This window comes from Schistocerca americana, chromosome 2, assembly GCF_021461395.2.
Source record: "Schistocerca americana isolate TAMUIC-IGC-003095 chromosome 2, iqSchAmer2.1, whole genome shotgun sequence".
NCBI classification, from domain to species: domain Eukaryota; kingdom Metazoa; phylum Arthropoda; class Insecta; order Orthoptera; family Acrididae; genus Schistocerca; species Schistocerca americana.
The window spans coordinates 131767164-131785272 of NC_060120.1; the positions used below are offsets into that span (position 1 = coordinate 131767164).

An 18109-nucleotide genomic window follows, 5' to 3' on the forward strand; every position below is an offset into this window, starting at 1 on the left:
CTTACTCCATGTTAGTAACATGCCATTGATTAGCCCGGCCCCTGGAATAGCACTGCAAATGACAATGTGCATCTGGTTGCTTCTTTGTGCAAAGATATCTAACTGTGTCGATTTGGATCTTGGGTGACAATCTGTCACATAGAGAAAATTGTATAGTCTGGCAATTGTAATATTAAACTGATTTTCAGCAAGATGTTAACGTGAAATGTTGTTATATATATATATATATACAAAATGTCTGCTTGTGTCTGTGTATGTGTGGATGGATATGTGTGTGTGTGTGCGAGTGTATACCTGTCCTTTTTTCCCCCTAAGGTAAGTCTTTCCGCTCCCGGGATTGGAATGACTCCTTACCCTCTCCCTTAAAACCCATATCCTTTTGTCTTTCCTTCTCCTTCCCTCTTTCCTGACGAGGCAACCATTGGTTGCGAAAGCTAGAATTTTGTGTGTATGTTTGTGTTTGTTTGTGTGTCTGTCGACCTGCCAGCGCTTTTGTTTGGTAAGTTTCATCATCTTTCTTTTTACATATATATATATATATGTGTGTGTGTGTGTGTGTGTGTGTGTGTGTGTGTGTGTGTGTGTGTGGGAAATATTTGTTAAGTAAAATGTGAAAATTATAAATAAACAAAAAGAGGAAAATGGGATAGAACAGTACAAGTAATTATATGAAAAGCTGCAGTCTTGTTATCTTAAATTTTGGTTCATGTTCTGTAATGAAAATAACTGAATAAAATCATTATGTTCTGGTATTGTAATGCATCTACACTGAAGCACCAAAGAAACTAGTAAAGGTATGTATATTCAAATACAGAGATATGTAAACAGGCAGAATAAAGTGCTGCAGTCGGCAACACTTATATAAGACAAGTTAAAGGAATACAGCTGGGAAGAACACGTGAAACCAAAACAATCATAAAATGTCTGGCATTTGCAGATGATATAGCCATACTCAGCAATAATACACAGGAGGCAAAGGAAGCACTGGAATGCTTGCATGAAATAGCTGCCAAAACAGGTCTGCAGGTATCTTACGAGAAGACACAATATATGGAACGACAGACCAACAATGTACACACCATGCATACGGTATATGGATCCGTAGAAAGAGTCGAAAAATTTAAGTATTTAGGGGAGTACATACAAATGGGAGGATCAAACAAGGCGGCTAACATGGAACGAACGAAGAAACTCCAGAAGGCATACAAACTCACATGGTCACATTATAATAAGAAAAGCATATCGAGGCAGGCCAAACTTAGGCACTACAAAACAGTTGTATTACCAGAAGCATTGTACGCGTCAGAAACCACCACAATTGGAGCATCAGGCATCATAGACACAGAAAAAATAGAACGCAAAATTCTCAGAAAAATATTTGGACCAATTCACAGAGATGGCATATGGATGAAGCGACCTACCAAAGAGCTGTACCAGCACACTGACAGACTAACAGACGCGATCAGAAAACGCAGATTAACTTTCTATGGGCACATACAGAGAATGGACAACAACTGACCTACAAAGAAAATTTTTGATGTAGTAAACAGCTCAAGCAAGAAAACAAATTGGTATCATGAAATAGACGAAGACTTAAGGCAGATAGGGATCAACAAGCAAATGATAGGAGACAGGAAATACTTCAGAAACAAAGTTAGGAGTGCAAAATTTATTGTAAAGGAGAGAAAGAAGAAAGGAACATTATGGACAGAGCAAAGGAAACAGGAGCACAGCCAAAGAATGAAGAGATTTTGGGAAGAGAAGAGGAAGAAAGGAAAGAAGTGAAAATTGTGTCATCATGTGATTTTCGAGTTCAAACACTGTCTATAAGGGCAACAATGAAATGAATGAATGAATGAATATATATATAAACAAAGATGATGTGACTTACCATACGAAAGCGCTGGCAGGTCGACAGAAACACGAACAGACACATACATACACACAAAATTCAAGCTTTCGCAACAAACTGTTGCCTCATCAGGAAAGAGGGAAGGAGAGGGAAAGACGAAAGGAAGTGGGTTTTAAGGGAGAGGGTAAGGAGTCATTCCAATCCCGGGAGTGGAAAGACTTACCTTAGGGGGAAAAAAGGATGGGTATGCACTCGCGCACACACACACACACACACACACACACACACACACACACACACACACACATCCATCCACACATATACAGACACAAGCAGACATATTTAAAGACAAAGAGTTTGGGCAGAGATGTCAGTCGAGGCGGAAGTGCAGAGGCAAAGATGGCGGCAACTTGAAATTAGCGGAGATTGAGGCCTGGTGGATAACGGGAAGAGAGGATATATTGAAGAGCAAGTTCCCATCTCTGGAGTTCGGATAGGTTGGTGTTAGTGGGAAGTATCCAGATAACCCGGACGGTGTAACACTGTGCCAAGATGTGCTGGCCGTGCACCAAGGCATGTTTAGCCACAGGGTGATCCTCATTACCAACAAACACTGTGTGCCTGTGTCCATTCATGCGAATGGACAGTTTGTTGCTGGTCATTCCCACATAGAATGCGTCACAGTGTAGGCAGGTCAGTTGGTAAATCACGTGGGTGCTTTCACACGTGGCTCTGCCTTTGATCGTGTACACCTTCCGGGTTACAGGACTGGAGTAGGTGGTGGTGGGAGGGTGCATGGGACAGGTTTTACACCGGGGGCGGTTACAAGGGTAGGAGCCAGAGGGTAGGGAAGTAGGTTTGGGGATTTCATAGGGATGAACTAAGAGGTTACGAAGGTTAGGTGGACGGCGGAAAGACACTCTTGGTGGAGTGGGGAGGATTTCATGAAGGATGGATCTCATTTCAGGGCAGGATTTGAGGAAGTCGCATCCCTGCTGGAGAGCCACATTCAGAGTCTGATCCAGTCCCGGGAAGTATCCTGTCACAAGTGGGGCACTTTTGTGGTTCTTCTGTGGGAGTTTCTGGGTTTGAGAGGATGAGGAAGTGGCTCTGGTTATTTGCTTCTGTACCAGGTCGGGAGGGTAGTTGCGGGATGCGAAAGCTGTTGTCAGGTTGTTGGTGTAATGGTTCAGGGATTCCGGACCGGAGCAGATTCGTTTGCCACGAAGACCTAGGCTGTAGGGAAGGGACCGTTTGATGTGGAATGGGTGGCAGCTGTCATAATGGAGGTACTGTTGCTTGTTGGTGGGTTTGATGTGGACGGACGTGTGAAGCTGGCCATTGGACAGGTGGAGGTCAATGTCAAGGAAAGTGGCATGGGATTTGGAGTAGGACCAGGTGAATCTGATGGAACCAAAGGAGTTGAGGTTGGAGAGGAAATTCTGGAGTTCTTCTTCACTGTGAGTCCAGATCATGACGATGTCATCAATAAAACTGTACCAAACTTTGGGTTGGCAGGCCTGGGTAACCAAGAAGGCTTTCTCTAAGCGACCCATGAATAGGTTGGCGTACGAGGGGGCCATCCTGGTACCCATGGCTGTTCCCTTTAATTGTTCGTATGTCTGGCCTCTCCCGGGATTGGAATGACTCCTTACCCTCTCCTTTCAAACCCACATCCTTTCGTCTTTCGCTCTCCTTCCCTCTTTCCTGACGAAGCAACCGTTGGTTGCGAAAGCTAGAATTTTGTGTGTACATTTGTGTTTGTTTGTGTGTCTATCGGCGTGCCAGCGGGTGTGTGCTGCAATAGAAAACCCCGCCAAATGTGAAGTGCGTGCTGTCATAAGGTTTTTTACAGCCAAAGGATATTCTGCAGCAGCTATTCATCGTGAGCTTTGTGCCGTGTACGGACCAAGAGTTATGAGTGAAGGAGTTGTCCGTGAATGGGTACGTTTATTTAAAAGTGGACGAGAAAACGTTCATGATGAAGAGAGGAGTGGTAGACCATCATTAGTGACTGACGAACTCATTCAGACAGTTGATGCAAAAGTTCGTGAAAATCGACGTTTCTCAATGTCGGAGTTGTCTACTGGTTTTCCACAGATTTCTAAGACTCTCTTGTACGAGATAGTGACAGCAAAATTGGGTTACCGTAAGTTCTGTGCACGATGGGTGCCCAAAATTCTTACCGACCACCACAAAACTCAAAGAATGGCCTCTGCATTAGACTTTCTGTCACGTTATGAGGACGAAGGAGAACCATTGTTAAACAGAATCGTGACCGGTGACGAAACCTGGATTAAGTACGTGAACCCTGAGACAAAAGAACAATCAAAGATGTGGGCACATTCAAATTCGCCTACCAAACCAAGAAAAGCCTCGCAAGATTTTTCTGCCAGAAAACTGATGGCAACGGTGTTTTGGGATGCCAAAGGGGTGTTGTTGGTTGAATTCATGGAACGTGGTACGACCATTAATCAAGACATGTACTGTGAAACAATAAAAAAGTTACGACGGGCTATACAGAACAAACGCCGTGGTATGCTGACTTCCGGTATCGTTTTTTTGCACGATAACGCCCGTCCTCACTCTGCTCGCAGAGTCCTTCAAGTGGGACGTTATCAACCATCCACCTTACAGCCCAGACCTGGCGCCAAGTGATTATCACCTCTTCATGCATTTGAAGAAATGGCTCGGGTCACAGCGGTTTGATGACGACGAAGAGCTCAAAGATGCGGTCACAGGCTGGCTCCAGGCACAAGCGGGTGATTTTTATGCAGAAGGAATTTCAAAGCTTGTGAAGAGATACGATAAGTGCCTCAATCGCTATGGAGACTATGTAGAAAAATAGTGCAAAGATGTAGTTGTAAGATGTATATATTAAAATATTTTTATTTAACTTCGTGTATTTTTTTGAATCAACTGGAGGTTACTTTCTGAACGGCCCTCGTATATATATATATATATATATACGCATATACACTGTTGCCTCATCAGGAAAGAGATATATATATATGTTTCAAGTCTGAAGAGGAATATAGCCTATAGTTTTCTAGCAGAAATTGGAAGACGCTTTCCCATCAATGTGGAATCATACAAAGGCAGTCAAATTTGTAATTTTGGAACACATATTATGTTCGAGTATAATGACTTTTCTGGAGACTAGAAATCTACTCTGTAGGAATCAACATGGGTTTTGAAAAAGACGATTGTGTGAAACCCAGCTCACGCTATTCATCCATGAGACTCAAGAGGGCCATAGATACGGGTTCCCAGGTGGATGTCATGTTTCTTGACTTCCACAAGGCATTTAATACAGTTCCCCATAGTCATTTAATGAACAAAGTAAGAGCATATGGACTAAAAGCCCAATTGTGTGATTGGATTGAAGAGTTGCTAGCTAACAGAATGCAGCATGTCATTCTCAATAGAGAGATGTCTTCCGCAGTAAGAGTGATTTCAGGTGAGCCGCAGGGGAGTGTCGTAGGACCGTTGCTATTCACAATATATATAAATGACCTTGTAGATAACATCGGAAGTTCACTGAGGCTTTTTGCAGATGATGCTGTAGTACATCAAGGGGTTGTAACAATGGAAAACTGTACTGAAATGCAGGAGGATCTGCAATGAATTGACACATGGTGCAGGAAATGGCAATGCAATCTCAATGTAGACAAGTTTAATGTGCAGCAAATACATAGAAAGAAAGATTATCAGTTAGCTACAATATAGCAGGTCAGCAACTGGAAGCAGTTAATTCCATAAATTATCTGGGAGTAGGCATTAGGAGTGATTTAAAAATGGAATGACCATATAAAATTAATCGTCGGAAAAGCATATGCCAGACAGATTCATTGGAAGAATCCTAAGGAAATGCAGTCCGAAAACAAAGGAAGTAGGTTACAGTACACTTGTTCACCCACTACTTGAATACTGCTCACTGGTGTGGGATCTGTACCACATAGGGTTGATAGAAGAGATAGAGAAGATCCAACGGAGAGCAGTGCGCTTCATTACAGGATCATTTAGTAATCGTGAAAGCGTTACGGAGATAATACATAAACTCCAATGGAGGACTCTGCAAGAGAAACGCTCAGTAGCTCAGCATGGGCTTTTGTTGAAGTTCCAAGAACATACGTTCACTGAGGAGTCAAGCAGTATACTGCTCCCCCCTACGTATATCTCGTGAAGAGAGCATGAGGATAAAATCAGAGAGATCAGAGCTCACACAGAGGCATACCCACAATCTTTCTTTCCACAAACAATACGGGACTGGAATAGAAAGGAGGACCGATAGAGGTACTCAAGGTACTTTCTGCCACACACCATCAGGTGGCTTGCTGAGTATGGATGTAGATGTACATGTAATGTGGTATCTAAAATAAGAAGACAAACAATGGGACTCCCTAATACAAAAGAAATTCTGAAATGCGAAGATTCTGAGAAATAACTGGTCTGAAGAATGACAGCATGAAATAACCTACAAACTACTGGATCCATGACCAACATACCTACATTGACCGAGTTCTGAAATTATTTTGAAGGCACTTTACAAGGGTCAAATTCTTGGCTGAACTAATGACAGCCATCTAATGTGAAAAAATGATTGGGAAGAAATGGTCAAGAGGTAGTTCAATTTTACATTATGTGGAACAACTAGATATCCTTCATGAGACTTGTGAGAAAGAGATGTGGAGAAACAATTGTTTGGATTCAGGGGGAGAGACTATACCCAACCAGGTATTGAAGTTAAGAAAAAATAGTTTTGTAATGCAAGGAAAAGTAAATATTGATGGGCCTCACAGAGAAACAAGAAGAGTAATGGGGAACACACAAAATGAAGAGGAAATAGGAACAAGAAGAAGTGTCTCAGTTGAAAAAACAAAACACTCTTTGGGCCAATAGAGCACATCAAAACATATACTGGAGAAAGCAAAGCTGCAGGGAGTGTTATGAATGTGCTTCCAATTGTAGATCATGCTTTGACCAGTTTCTATATTTATATTTTTGTAAGCTCTGTACAGGTTCTAGGTTTAGGTAATATGAAAGGGTCTTTTACTGCAACTAGTTTAAGAAAGCACATTTTTAGTTATCATTAGGTTCTTACAATGTGATACTAAATATTTTTCTCCAGTATTAACCAAACTAGGCCATTACCTGATCTAATTATTCCAGTGTTTTCCACAATGAAGAGAATACTAAGAAAGATGATTAGTAGGACACACAATAATTAAGTGAGGGAAGTAATTCCTCTGTCATGACCAGTATCTTCTAATACTACCACAGTTTGCACCTTTAATTAAAACATTTTCTTTCTTTTTTCTGGACTATTTTGCTGGGATAGGTTTTGTAAAGGGATAAATATGTGCTTATTGTTTTATGTATAGGCTGTTCTTGTTGGGTTCTACTCAAAACTGTATGGGTAGGCTCCAGTTCTAAGGATCTTAGGAAAATCTGTGTGTTGGACTAAAAATTATGAATTAGTAGTATCATCTTGTTCAAATGAGAGGTATTAAGATGGTCCAGTACATTGAGGGAAAATGTGAGGATAAACCTCAAACCTGTACATAGTATACACTTTATGTATTCTTCCCTATATTCTGTCTCCAAAAAGGTGTAAGTATTTTATTGGATATGGGAGTATCCAGAACTGTTCACGAAACTGAGCTATCTAAATGCAAAATATAATTTTACTTGGACATTTAGTCCTGGGAGCAGACAAGGTGGTGTTTTCCTAAAGAACAAAACTTGTACAGCCTCAAAAACTCCTGAGCTGATTAACAACTGTATTTACCACAAAACATATTTAATGATACTTAAAGGATAGAGTATTACTACTTCTTATTACGGCTCCATTCCATAATTTTTAAAGCTATACCAAGTACTGAAACTGTGCAATAAACTTTCTATTACAAAATTGTTAAGGATTTTGTGGCCACTTACAAAAAGCACATTTCTTTAGTACATAACCAACTGAAACAGATGAAAATATAGCCAATTCCTTGACAACTATAAAATGACACATTGAGTAGAACTTTCATCAAATATTTGTAAAACTGTGTCAACTCCCTACATAAATCATCTGGAAAGTTATATTTAAACCAATATGCTAGCCAGAATTGGAAGCACATCTTCTCATCAATTTAATACCATTGCAACCAGGTGTGTTGCATCTTTTACAGTAATGGGCCAAGTACATATTTCGAACAAAATTTCAAGTCACTGACCATTCCCCAGCAACAGCATATAGTGTTCATTCATTTTCAAAATTGAATGAAATTAAGAAGAAAAACTTCAAGACACCGTGCAACTATTGCTATTTGTTTCTCAACAACAACTTCTTCTTCTTAGTTTCCTTGATAATGGTTTGAAGAAAAGGAAATGTCTACATGTTGATTAGATTCCCTCAGTAGAATGTAATATTGACTAAAGAAAATATACTCACAAATCAGCAAAAATAATATTGACTGCATTTTATATTACAGCAATAAAAGAAATCAGAAATTAATTTATTCCAAGTTAGCTGCCTTTATAGAAAAACTTGTCATTGAATCTGCAATTTATAGGAAAAATGTTGGCAGAGAAACACTATGAAGCGTATAGAGCTGAACATCACACATACTGTTATCTTATTAGCAATTTGTTGTTGTTGTTACTTGACAAGGTGATGGGCTAACCCAGCCATAGCACGATTTAATTTGTCATGTAACTAAGTACAGCCACGTTTCAATTCAAAGCATTGTGCTTTATTACCTAGCAACGCGAAAAAGAAAAATAAACATTACAAGCATTTGAATAAACATGACAGGCATCTGTGGAAAACACCTTCATGCGAATCCACAACAACTTACTGTTAACAACCTTAATTTTATGGATAGTAAGGACAAGAAAGACGTGATATGCCAACAACAGAGGGAGGAGAGGGTGCAAGCAAATGTTGACATGTAAAAGTGAAGTCAATGGAAGGAGGGACACAATGCTGAGTGGAGCAGGACTCAAGTAAATTTGTAGTAAGATCTTATGGGACCAAATTGCTTAGATCATCAGTCCATAAGGCAGGACTCGAGTATCTGCCCCAAAGAAGAACAAGTAAAATGCACAAAAATGATGAAGTAGACACGTGAATTACTAAATGGAAATTTCTGCAATATTATTAATGATGTAGAGAAAACCATCTCTGCAAAACCATCACTGCTTTCGTCGCATAAAAACTATACGTTCAGGATAGCAAAGGAACTCTTAAGATAAGACTGTTCGTCAATGGAATCTTGTTTCGGAAAGAGCCTAAATATAGGAGTTATTTTTTATTTTTAATAAACAGTGCACAGTAAATAAATAGTGAAAAATCACATTACTCAACGAGTATAATTAAACAACAGTGCAAGGCAACATTTCATTGTTGTGAATGTAGAGTTTCATTTTGTGGCCATTTCTCCTCTATGGCTACAACATGAGAACTTCGGATTATCATGCAGACATGGGCAGGAAAAAGTTAGAAATGTAGAGACAAACAAAGCTGAACTTTTAAATTAACTAAGGAGCTCCAACCTTCCCCTCTTCATTCTATGGAAAAAATTTTGCAGCCAAATGGTTCCCTAACTACTAATGCCATACCATCATGAACAGGGGCAGCCACAATATGCCAAACTGCACACGCACAATGTGCAGGCCGCGAGAAGACCACGGCCTGGCCTGTCATTCGGGTTTGCTCTATTGTTCTCGGAAGTACCCGGAACAGCATGACATTTCGTTTAGCATTGTGGTGCAGCATGTTGTGGTCAGTACAACTCTCCGAGTTTGGCAGAATTGTGGTGTCAGCACTGTTTACTCTTCGCTATTTGTTCGTGGTATGTAGTATGTTCAGAGGTCCAGGGGCAGTCTAGTGATCTATTGGTACAATCCCTCAAAATGAATGGAAATGACAGAAGAGAGGACTCAGAATTCTCAATTCTCATTAAGTGACAGGAACTGCTTATTTGGTACAAAACGACATTATAGTACCATGAAGAAAGAATTTAAACTTTTAGATGAGAGTGGAAGAGCAAAAAATCACAATGATCGACAGATGGGGTTCATTGTTCTGTAGATCAAGAAGCACTTTGTACTAACTTTGCAGGTATGGAGCACTTGAAGAAATTGGTGGTACAAATAGCAAAATTTCTGAAGTTGCACCCGTTAATCCATTTTCAGTTGCAACAAATTTCAATGGATATGAACAAAGAGTATGGAGACTTAATATATTACTGCAAAGACATTGGTTAAGTCAAGGGGCATGCCTGGAATGATTTTTCAATCTAAATTTCGCTATTGTTGAATTTATCAAGGAAAAAGGAATGGATTGCAGACTTAGCATTTTAAGTGGACTTGACTGCACTCTACCCACAGTGAGACATCTCACGGTAATTTCTTTCTGATTTGATGAGGATCCGTTTAAAAAGGAAATCACATTGTGGAAGGGACACTTTCTCACACAGACTATCCAGTTCCCTAAACTCACTGGCATTAAAGAAAGCACAAAGGTTGAAGCATTCTTTGTGACCTTGCAAGAATTAAAATAATAGTTCCATAAAGGTTTTGAGGACACTGTCTATCTTACATCTATTTTCAAGACAGTTTGCCGTTTCAGTTGAAAGTGCACCAGTGCATGTGCAGATTTAACGATTGATCTGAAAGGTAATTCCAGTTTTAATTACAAACTGTTTTACGTTAAAACTCTCCAGGACGACTACATTGCTTTTCTCAGGTAGATTTGCAAGTCTGATAATGGTGTTTCAAAAGTGCTACAGTACTTCACGATTACGAGGCAACTTGAGTGCAAAACTCTGTAAAATTGTCTGCGTCTGTCAGTATGCCAATAGTTTGTACCAGTCATAAATTATATTACTTCTTCAGCACACCAAAAATAATTAATTAATACTGAAAACTTGTTTTGTTTGTGATTTGTGTTGTTCATAAATGTTAAATACAAGACCAAGTCATAAGCAGTATGAATGTACTGTCGTTTAAATGTGTCGTTTTCACTGTTTTGCCCTCTTCTCCCTCTTCACGCTCAGATAGTGTGGTGTGGTAGTTGGGGAATGTGAAGCGAGGCTGAGTGCTCTGGCGCTTGGGCTCGGGCATGGCCCACGAGCCAAAATCCTGACCACTCCTGGCATAGATCCAAATTTCATAGAACTAGTCCAGAGTCTTGCAAAGAATAATGTCTGTCGTAATAAGACATCAAGTGTCTCGTGTGAAACTGAAAAAATAATGGTTGATGCTTTCACTGCTCTTAAATAAACACCGTATGTTCACCTTTTCTGGAGCGAACCTGTCAATGTTAACACTACTTCATGATTTGTGCATCAATTTTGCTGATTTATATTCAAGTAGCTTTACAGTTGGCCTCACTAGGCTGAGTAGACCTTTTTCCAGACCTTTCCACCAGAAAAAATCTGAAGCTGGCACTAGTGATCGAACACATGTCCTCAGCTTTTACTATACTCCATTCATCATAAGAATAAATCTGATGTAAACAAACACACACACAATGATTGTCTGCAGCCATAGCTCTTGTACACCGGTGTTGTTCTGCTCTTGGGAGTAGGTCCAACTTACGTATTAGAGATTTTACTATTACGTCACTGTAAATGGAACTTTAAGACCTTCTGATGTATTAACAGCCATCAATGTTTGTCTTAATCATACTTTAGCAACGTAATTTTTATTTTAAGCACCACTTGTGCTGTGATTGTATCACTGTTCATAAGTACCGCACAAATGGATGACACTGCTTCGTGTTTCGTAGTGAAACGCGTGCAGAGCACCACTAATGGCTAGAAACCAGTTGTTCTTAATGTTTTTCACAATGTTACAGAGAAAAATGAGCTCTGACGTTTGTAGAGAAACACGATTTAATAAATATTGGAGATGTGATTGCAACTGTAATCATGGCATAATTGATAGCCTCGTTTCTTGATAATCGAGTCGGCTGGTGGGTGGTAGTTCGAAACTCAATGTGATCAACAATTTTTTTTTGTTGCGTTTCAATACATACGACATTTAAATATGAAATTTATCAATATACGGTAATTAACTCATTCTTAACAATCATTTTTTCAAGAAAAATGCACGTCTTCTAGTTTCTAATTACATATCACATGCAGAATTCTGGTTTTCATTGCAAACACACATTCTTAATTATCGATATATCATAAAAGATTGTTACAAATTTTGAAGTTAAAAAACATTACACAATTAGATTTTTTGGAGAAAAATGTAAAATCAAAAACTTTTTGTCTGAATATGACCACTGTTTTATAGGACAGATGTGGCCTCACATGAGCCAGAGTGATAAGTATCGTAGAAACATGGAAAATAATTTTCACAACGTCAAGCCCATGGTACAAATGCTGTATTTTTACAGTTGTCACCATACCACTGCTATCTGAACCTAACAGAATTGATCTGGAGCCAAGTTAAGGGATATGTCGCGAGAAATAACAAGACATTTAAGCTGCCAAACTTACTCGAACTAATGCACAAAGCTTGTTGACACATCACTGCTGAATGATGGCAAAATGCAGAACAGCACATCGTAAAAGAGGAGGAGGAGGAAATGTGGACTTTTTGGTGGCTTGGGATCCTGTTGTCAATCGCCTCGTTATCAGTGTGGCAATACTGAAATATACTGCTTTCCTCGGAGTCCAATAAGGAAGTAGTTCAGATATTACCAGATGACTGACTGTAATACCTTCAGTGGCTTCAATATTTGGCTACACAGTGAAGTCCCAGCAGCGCGCTCTTACGCTGAATATAGCTCATGGAGAAAAATTACCCTTGATAAAATCAGGAATTTTCATCACTCTTATTTTTAATTACAGTACTATGTTAGCTAAGATCGAGAGCATGTTTTCCTTTGGATCACCTAAGATGCGTATGCCTGTGTTTTACCATTATTTCCTTCTGTTCAAGAATTAAATTACATTTATGTCTTTGCTACAACTGTTCACCCCCCCCCCCCCCCCCCCCCCATGAACCATGGACCTTGCCGATGGTGGGGAGGCTTGCGTGCCTCAGCGATACAGATAGCCGTACCGTAGGTGCAACCACAACGGAGGGGTATCTGTTGAGAGGCCAGACAAACGTGTGGTTCCTGAAGAGGGGCAGCAGCCTTTTCAGTAGTTGCAAGGGCAACAGTCTGGATGATTGACTGATCTGGCCTTGTAACAATAACCAAAACGGCCTTGCTGTGCTGGTACTGCGAACGGCTGAAAGCAAGGGGAAACTACAGCCGTAATTTTTCCCGAGGGCATGCAGCTATACTGTATGATTACATGATGATGGCGTCCTCTTGGGTAAAATATTCCGGAGGTAAAATAGTCCCCCATTCGGATCTCCGGGCGGGGACTACTCAAGAGGATGTCGTTATCAGGAGAAAGAAAACTGGCGTTCTACGGATCGGAGCGTGGAATGTCATATCCCTTAATCGGGCAGGTAGGTTAGAAAATTTAAAAAGGGAAATGGATAGGTTGAAGTTAGATATAGTGGGAATTAGTGAAGTTCGGTGGCAGGAGGAACAAGACTTCTGGTCAGGTGACTACAGGGTTATAAACACAAAATCAAATAGGGGTAATGCAGAAGTAGGTTTAATAATGAATAGGAAAATAGGAATGCGGGTAAGCTACTACAAACAGCATAGTGAACGCATTATTGTGGCCAAGATAGATACGAAGCCCACACCTACTACAGTAGTACAAGTTTATATGCCAACTAGCTCTGCAGATGACGAAGAAATTGAAGAAATGTATGATGAAATAAAAGAAATTATTCAGATTGTGAAGGGAGACGAAAATTTAATAGTCATGGGTGACTGGAATTCAAGTATAGGAAAAGGGAGAGAAGGAAACATAGTAGGTGAATATGGATTGGGGGACAGAAATGAAAGAGGAAGCCGCCTGGTAGAATTTTGCACAGAGCACAACATAATCATAACTAACACTTGGTTTAAGAATCATGAAAGAAGGTTGTATACATGGAAGAACCCTGGAGATACTAAAAGGTATCAGATAGATTATATAATGGTAAGACAGAGATTTAGGAACCAGGTTTTAAATTGTAAGACATTTCCAGGGGCAGATGTGGACTCTGACCACAATCTATTGGTTATGACCTGTAGATTAAAACTGAAGAAACTGCAAAAAGGTGGGAATTTAAGGAGATGGGACCTGGATAAACTGAAAGAACCAGAGGTTGTACAGAGATTCAGGGAGAGCATAAGGGAGCAATTGACAGGAATAGGGGAAATAAATACAGTAGAAGAAGAATGGGTAGCTTTGAGGGATGAAGTAGTGAAGGCAGCAGAGGATCAAGTAGGTAAACAGACGAGGGCTAGTAGAAATCCTTGGGTAACAGAAGAAATATTGAATTTAATTGATGAAAGGAGAAAATATAAAAATGCGGTAAGTGAAACAGGCAAAAAGGAATACAAACGTCTCAAAAACGAGATCGACAGGAAGTGCAAAATGGCTAAACAGGGATGGCTAGAGGACAAATGTAAGGATGTAGAGGCCTATCTCACTAGGGGTGAGATAGATACCGCCTACAGGAAAATTAAAGAGACCTTTGGAGATAAGAGAACGACTTGTATGAATATCAAGAGCTCAGATGGAAACCCAGTTCTAAGCAAAGAAGGGAAAGCAGAAACGTGGAAGGAGTATATAGAGGGTCTATACAAGGGCGATGTACTTGAGGACAATATTATGGAAATGGAAGAGGATGTAGATGAAGATGAAATGGGAGATACGATACTGCGTGAAGAGTTTGACAGAGCACTGAAAGACCTGAGTCGAAACAAGGCCCCCGGAGTAGACAATATTCCATTGGAACTACTGACGGCCGTGGGAGAGCCAGTCCTGACAAAACTCTACCATCTGGTGAGCAAGATGTATGAAACAGGCGAAATACCCTCAGACTTCAAGAAGAATATAATAATTCCAATCCCAAAGAAAGCAGGTGTTGACAGATGTGAAAATTACCGAACAATCAGTTTAATAAGCCACAGCTGCAAAATACTAACACGAATTCTTTACAGACGAATGGAAAAACTAGTAGAAGCCAACCTCGGGGAAGATCAGTTTGGATTCCGTAGAAACACTGGAACACGTGAGGCAATACTGACCTTACGACTTATCTTAGAAGAAAGATTAAGGAAAGGCAAACCTACGTTTCTAGCATTTGTAGACTTAGAGAAAGCTTTTGACAATGTTGACTGGAATACTCTCTTTCAAATTCTGAAGGTGGCAGGGGTAAAATACAGGGAGCGAAAGGCTATTTACAATTTGTACAGAAACCAGATGGCAGTTATAAGAGTCGAGGGACATGAAAGGGAAGCAGTGGTTGGGAAGGGAGTAAGACAGGGTTGTAGCCTCTCCCCAATGTTGTTCAATCTGTATATTGAGCAAGCAGTAAAGGAAACAAAAGAAAAATTCGGGGTAGGTATTAAAATTCATGGAGAAGAAATAAAAACTTTGAGGTTCGCCGATGACATTGTAACTCTGTCAGAGACAGCAAAGGACTTGGAAGAGCAGTTGAATGGAATGGACAGTGTCTTGAAAGGAGGATATAAGATGAACATCAACAAAAGCAAAACAAGGATAATGGAATGTAGTCTAATTAAGTCGGGTGATGCTGAGGGAATTAGATTAGGAAATGAGGCACTTAAAGTAGTAAAGGAGTTTTGCTATTTGGGGAGCAAAATAACTGATGATGGTCGAAGTAGAGAGGATATAAAATGTAGGCTGGCAATGGCAAGGAAAGCGTTTCTGAAGAAGAGAAATTTGTTAACATCCAGTATTGATTTAAGTGTCAGGAAGTCATTTCTGAAAGTATTTGTATGGAGTGTAGCCATGTATGGAAGTGAAACATGGACGATAAATAGTTTGGACAAGAAGAGAATAGAAGCTTTCGAAATGTGGTGCTACAGAAGAATGCTGAAGATTAGATGGGTAGATCACATAACTAATGAGGAAGTATTGAATAGGATTGGGGAGAAGAGAAGTTTGTGGCACAACTTGACCAGAAGAAGGGATCGGTTGGTAGGACATGTTCTGAGGCATCAAGGGATCACCAATTTAGTGTTGGAGGGCAGCGTGGAGGGTAAAAATCGTAGAGGGAGACCAAGAGATGAATACACTAAGCAGATTCAGAAGGATGTAGGTTGCAATAGGTACTGGGAGATGAAAAAGCTTGCACAGGATAGAGTAGCATGGAGAGCTGCATCAAACCAGTCTCAGGACTGAAGACCACAACAACAACAACACAACTGTTCACATCACTGCAGTTCAGTTGGACTAGGTGCTGGCCAGTGCTTTCCAAGCAAAATGCACCGGTAAAGCTGTTGTCCCGTATTATCGCTGAGTCGATGTACGCGTAATGTACAGCATTAAACATATCCTCATTTTCGTACTTAACTGTGCTCGAGACAGATTGGCTTCTGCGCCACGTGAAACGAAATCCAATGAGGTTCCAGCAAATGCAGGAAAATACATAGTGTAATGTTTACCTGATGTTTATTCTTATGGTGAACAGAGTATAGCCCAAAAGGCTGATCATTAGGCCACACAATCAATTAGCTTTTGCAACTGCCATATGAACTTTTAGTGTTGTGACATTATAAGACTTGAAAGGCCACGTGTCACACCAAAAGAGTGTGTGATATCTACTGGAGTAGAGACAATGTGACAGACGAGGAAACTGAATAAAAAATAATAAAATCAATTGGCATAAACTTGAACAAAGAGCCGGGATTATCACCCGAGGCTGAAACAGCAGACAACAAATCAACAGTCAGCGCTGTGGAAAATAGCGACATCATTGGAAAAGGTAGTTTTAGGGACACTACCTGCAAAGCACTATGGGCAGCTTCTCTGAGAAATATTGTATGTTATGTTACTGGTCTTGTTCTAAATGGGTACTTCATTCAGTGGTGCTTAAAGACATGTATTGTGTCTCAGAACTCCACTTGTAGAAGTACTAGAGTGTATGCTGTCACTGCCTCCCCACCTTTCTTTTCGGGCATCAACACAATTGTGCTGCCATCATGGCCATATTACCAATCTTGTTTGCCAAATAATATTATTTGTATTACGTCACCATGAAGTAACAGCTAGAAATGAAATAAAAACTTACATTCAGGAAAGAAACATTTAGCTCCTTTGCAGAATATCCTCTTGCAAGATTTCTTCGTACATAAATGTCATAGTCTCGCACTATTCTTGCCACTATATCTGATGTGGAAACTCCTTCTGTTCGTTCCGTGGCTGCAAACATCCCTTTTTCTTTTAGTCGTGCATATACATCAGTGCCATCTTCTGTCATATAAGGCATCTCATCATGTGCCACAAAATCAATCTGCAGAACAAGCAAGTAATGTAAATTAAATCTTCTTTAAATATTTTACAAGAACTTGCTCTTTTTCTGTTAGTTGTGCTAACTTTACAGACAAAACTAGCATATTCCATTAAGTTTCAGGTGTGCAGCCGCAAGAAATCTCCTTCTTCTTCTAATATTTCGGCTGTATAACGTTCAGCCATCTTCAGAGTGAGCCGCAAGACTGCCGCTCCAGTGCTCGCTTCGTCCCTTTATACTCGTGTACCGCGCGACTGCGCACGCGGCCACAGATGCAAATGCGCCAGAGAAGAAGAAGGAGATTTCTTCCGGCTGCACACCCGAAACTTAATGGAACAGTCTTTGTGCCGCCAAAACCTGAAGATGCAAAACTAGCATAGTTCAAAGTTAAGTATAGTATCATGACTAAACACACAGACTTATTAATCAACAGCCACATATGAGTAACATAAGTTAGTGGCAACTGATGTGTTCAGGTTAACTGACTTTGTACTTGTACTTAACATGTACAATAAACACACTGAAAGGTCAACAACGGTTTATGAATTATCTTGAATGTTTTAAGCAAGTGTAGTACAATGATAAACAACAAATTTATTTTTCCATCTTCTTTAAGTATCCTTTAATATCTAATAGAGAAAACATTTTAAATTCACTTTCCAGTACACATGATAATGACTTCCCATTACCAAGAAAAGTTACTGAAACTATCTTGCAAATCTTCAGCATACCATGATACGGAAAATAGGGTTTCTTACAAACGTAATTATGCATATAGATAATAATAATAATAATAATAATAATAATAATAATAATAATTTTGTATGGCTCAATGGCCTGGTGCAAGTATTTCTATTGGATGTCACTTCAGAC

At 39.9% G+C, this 18109-nt stretch overlaps 1 protein-coding gene across 8 annotated transcripts in view; it reads right to left on the reverse strand.

Moving 5' to 3' along the window:
* The window catches only part of LOC124596644 (choline-phosphate cytidylyltransferase A-like), a 133343-nt gene that overhangs the window by 39585 nt on the left and 75649 nt on the right, over positions 1 to 18109 (reverse strand). For all 8 annotated transcript variants that reach the window (XM_047135872.1, XM_047135874.1, XM_047135873.1 and 5 more), the window contains one exon: positions 17018 to 17239. In XM_047135872.1, the coding sequence (XP_046991828.1) occupies positions 17018 to 17239 (222 nt within the window). The remainder of the gene's footprint in view (positions 1 to 17017; positions 17240 to 18109) is intronic.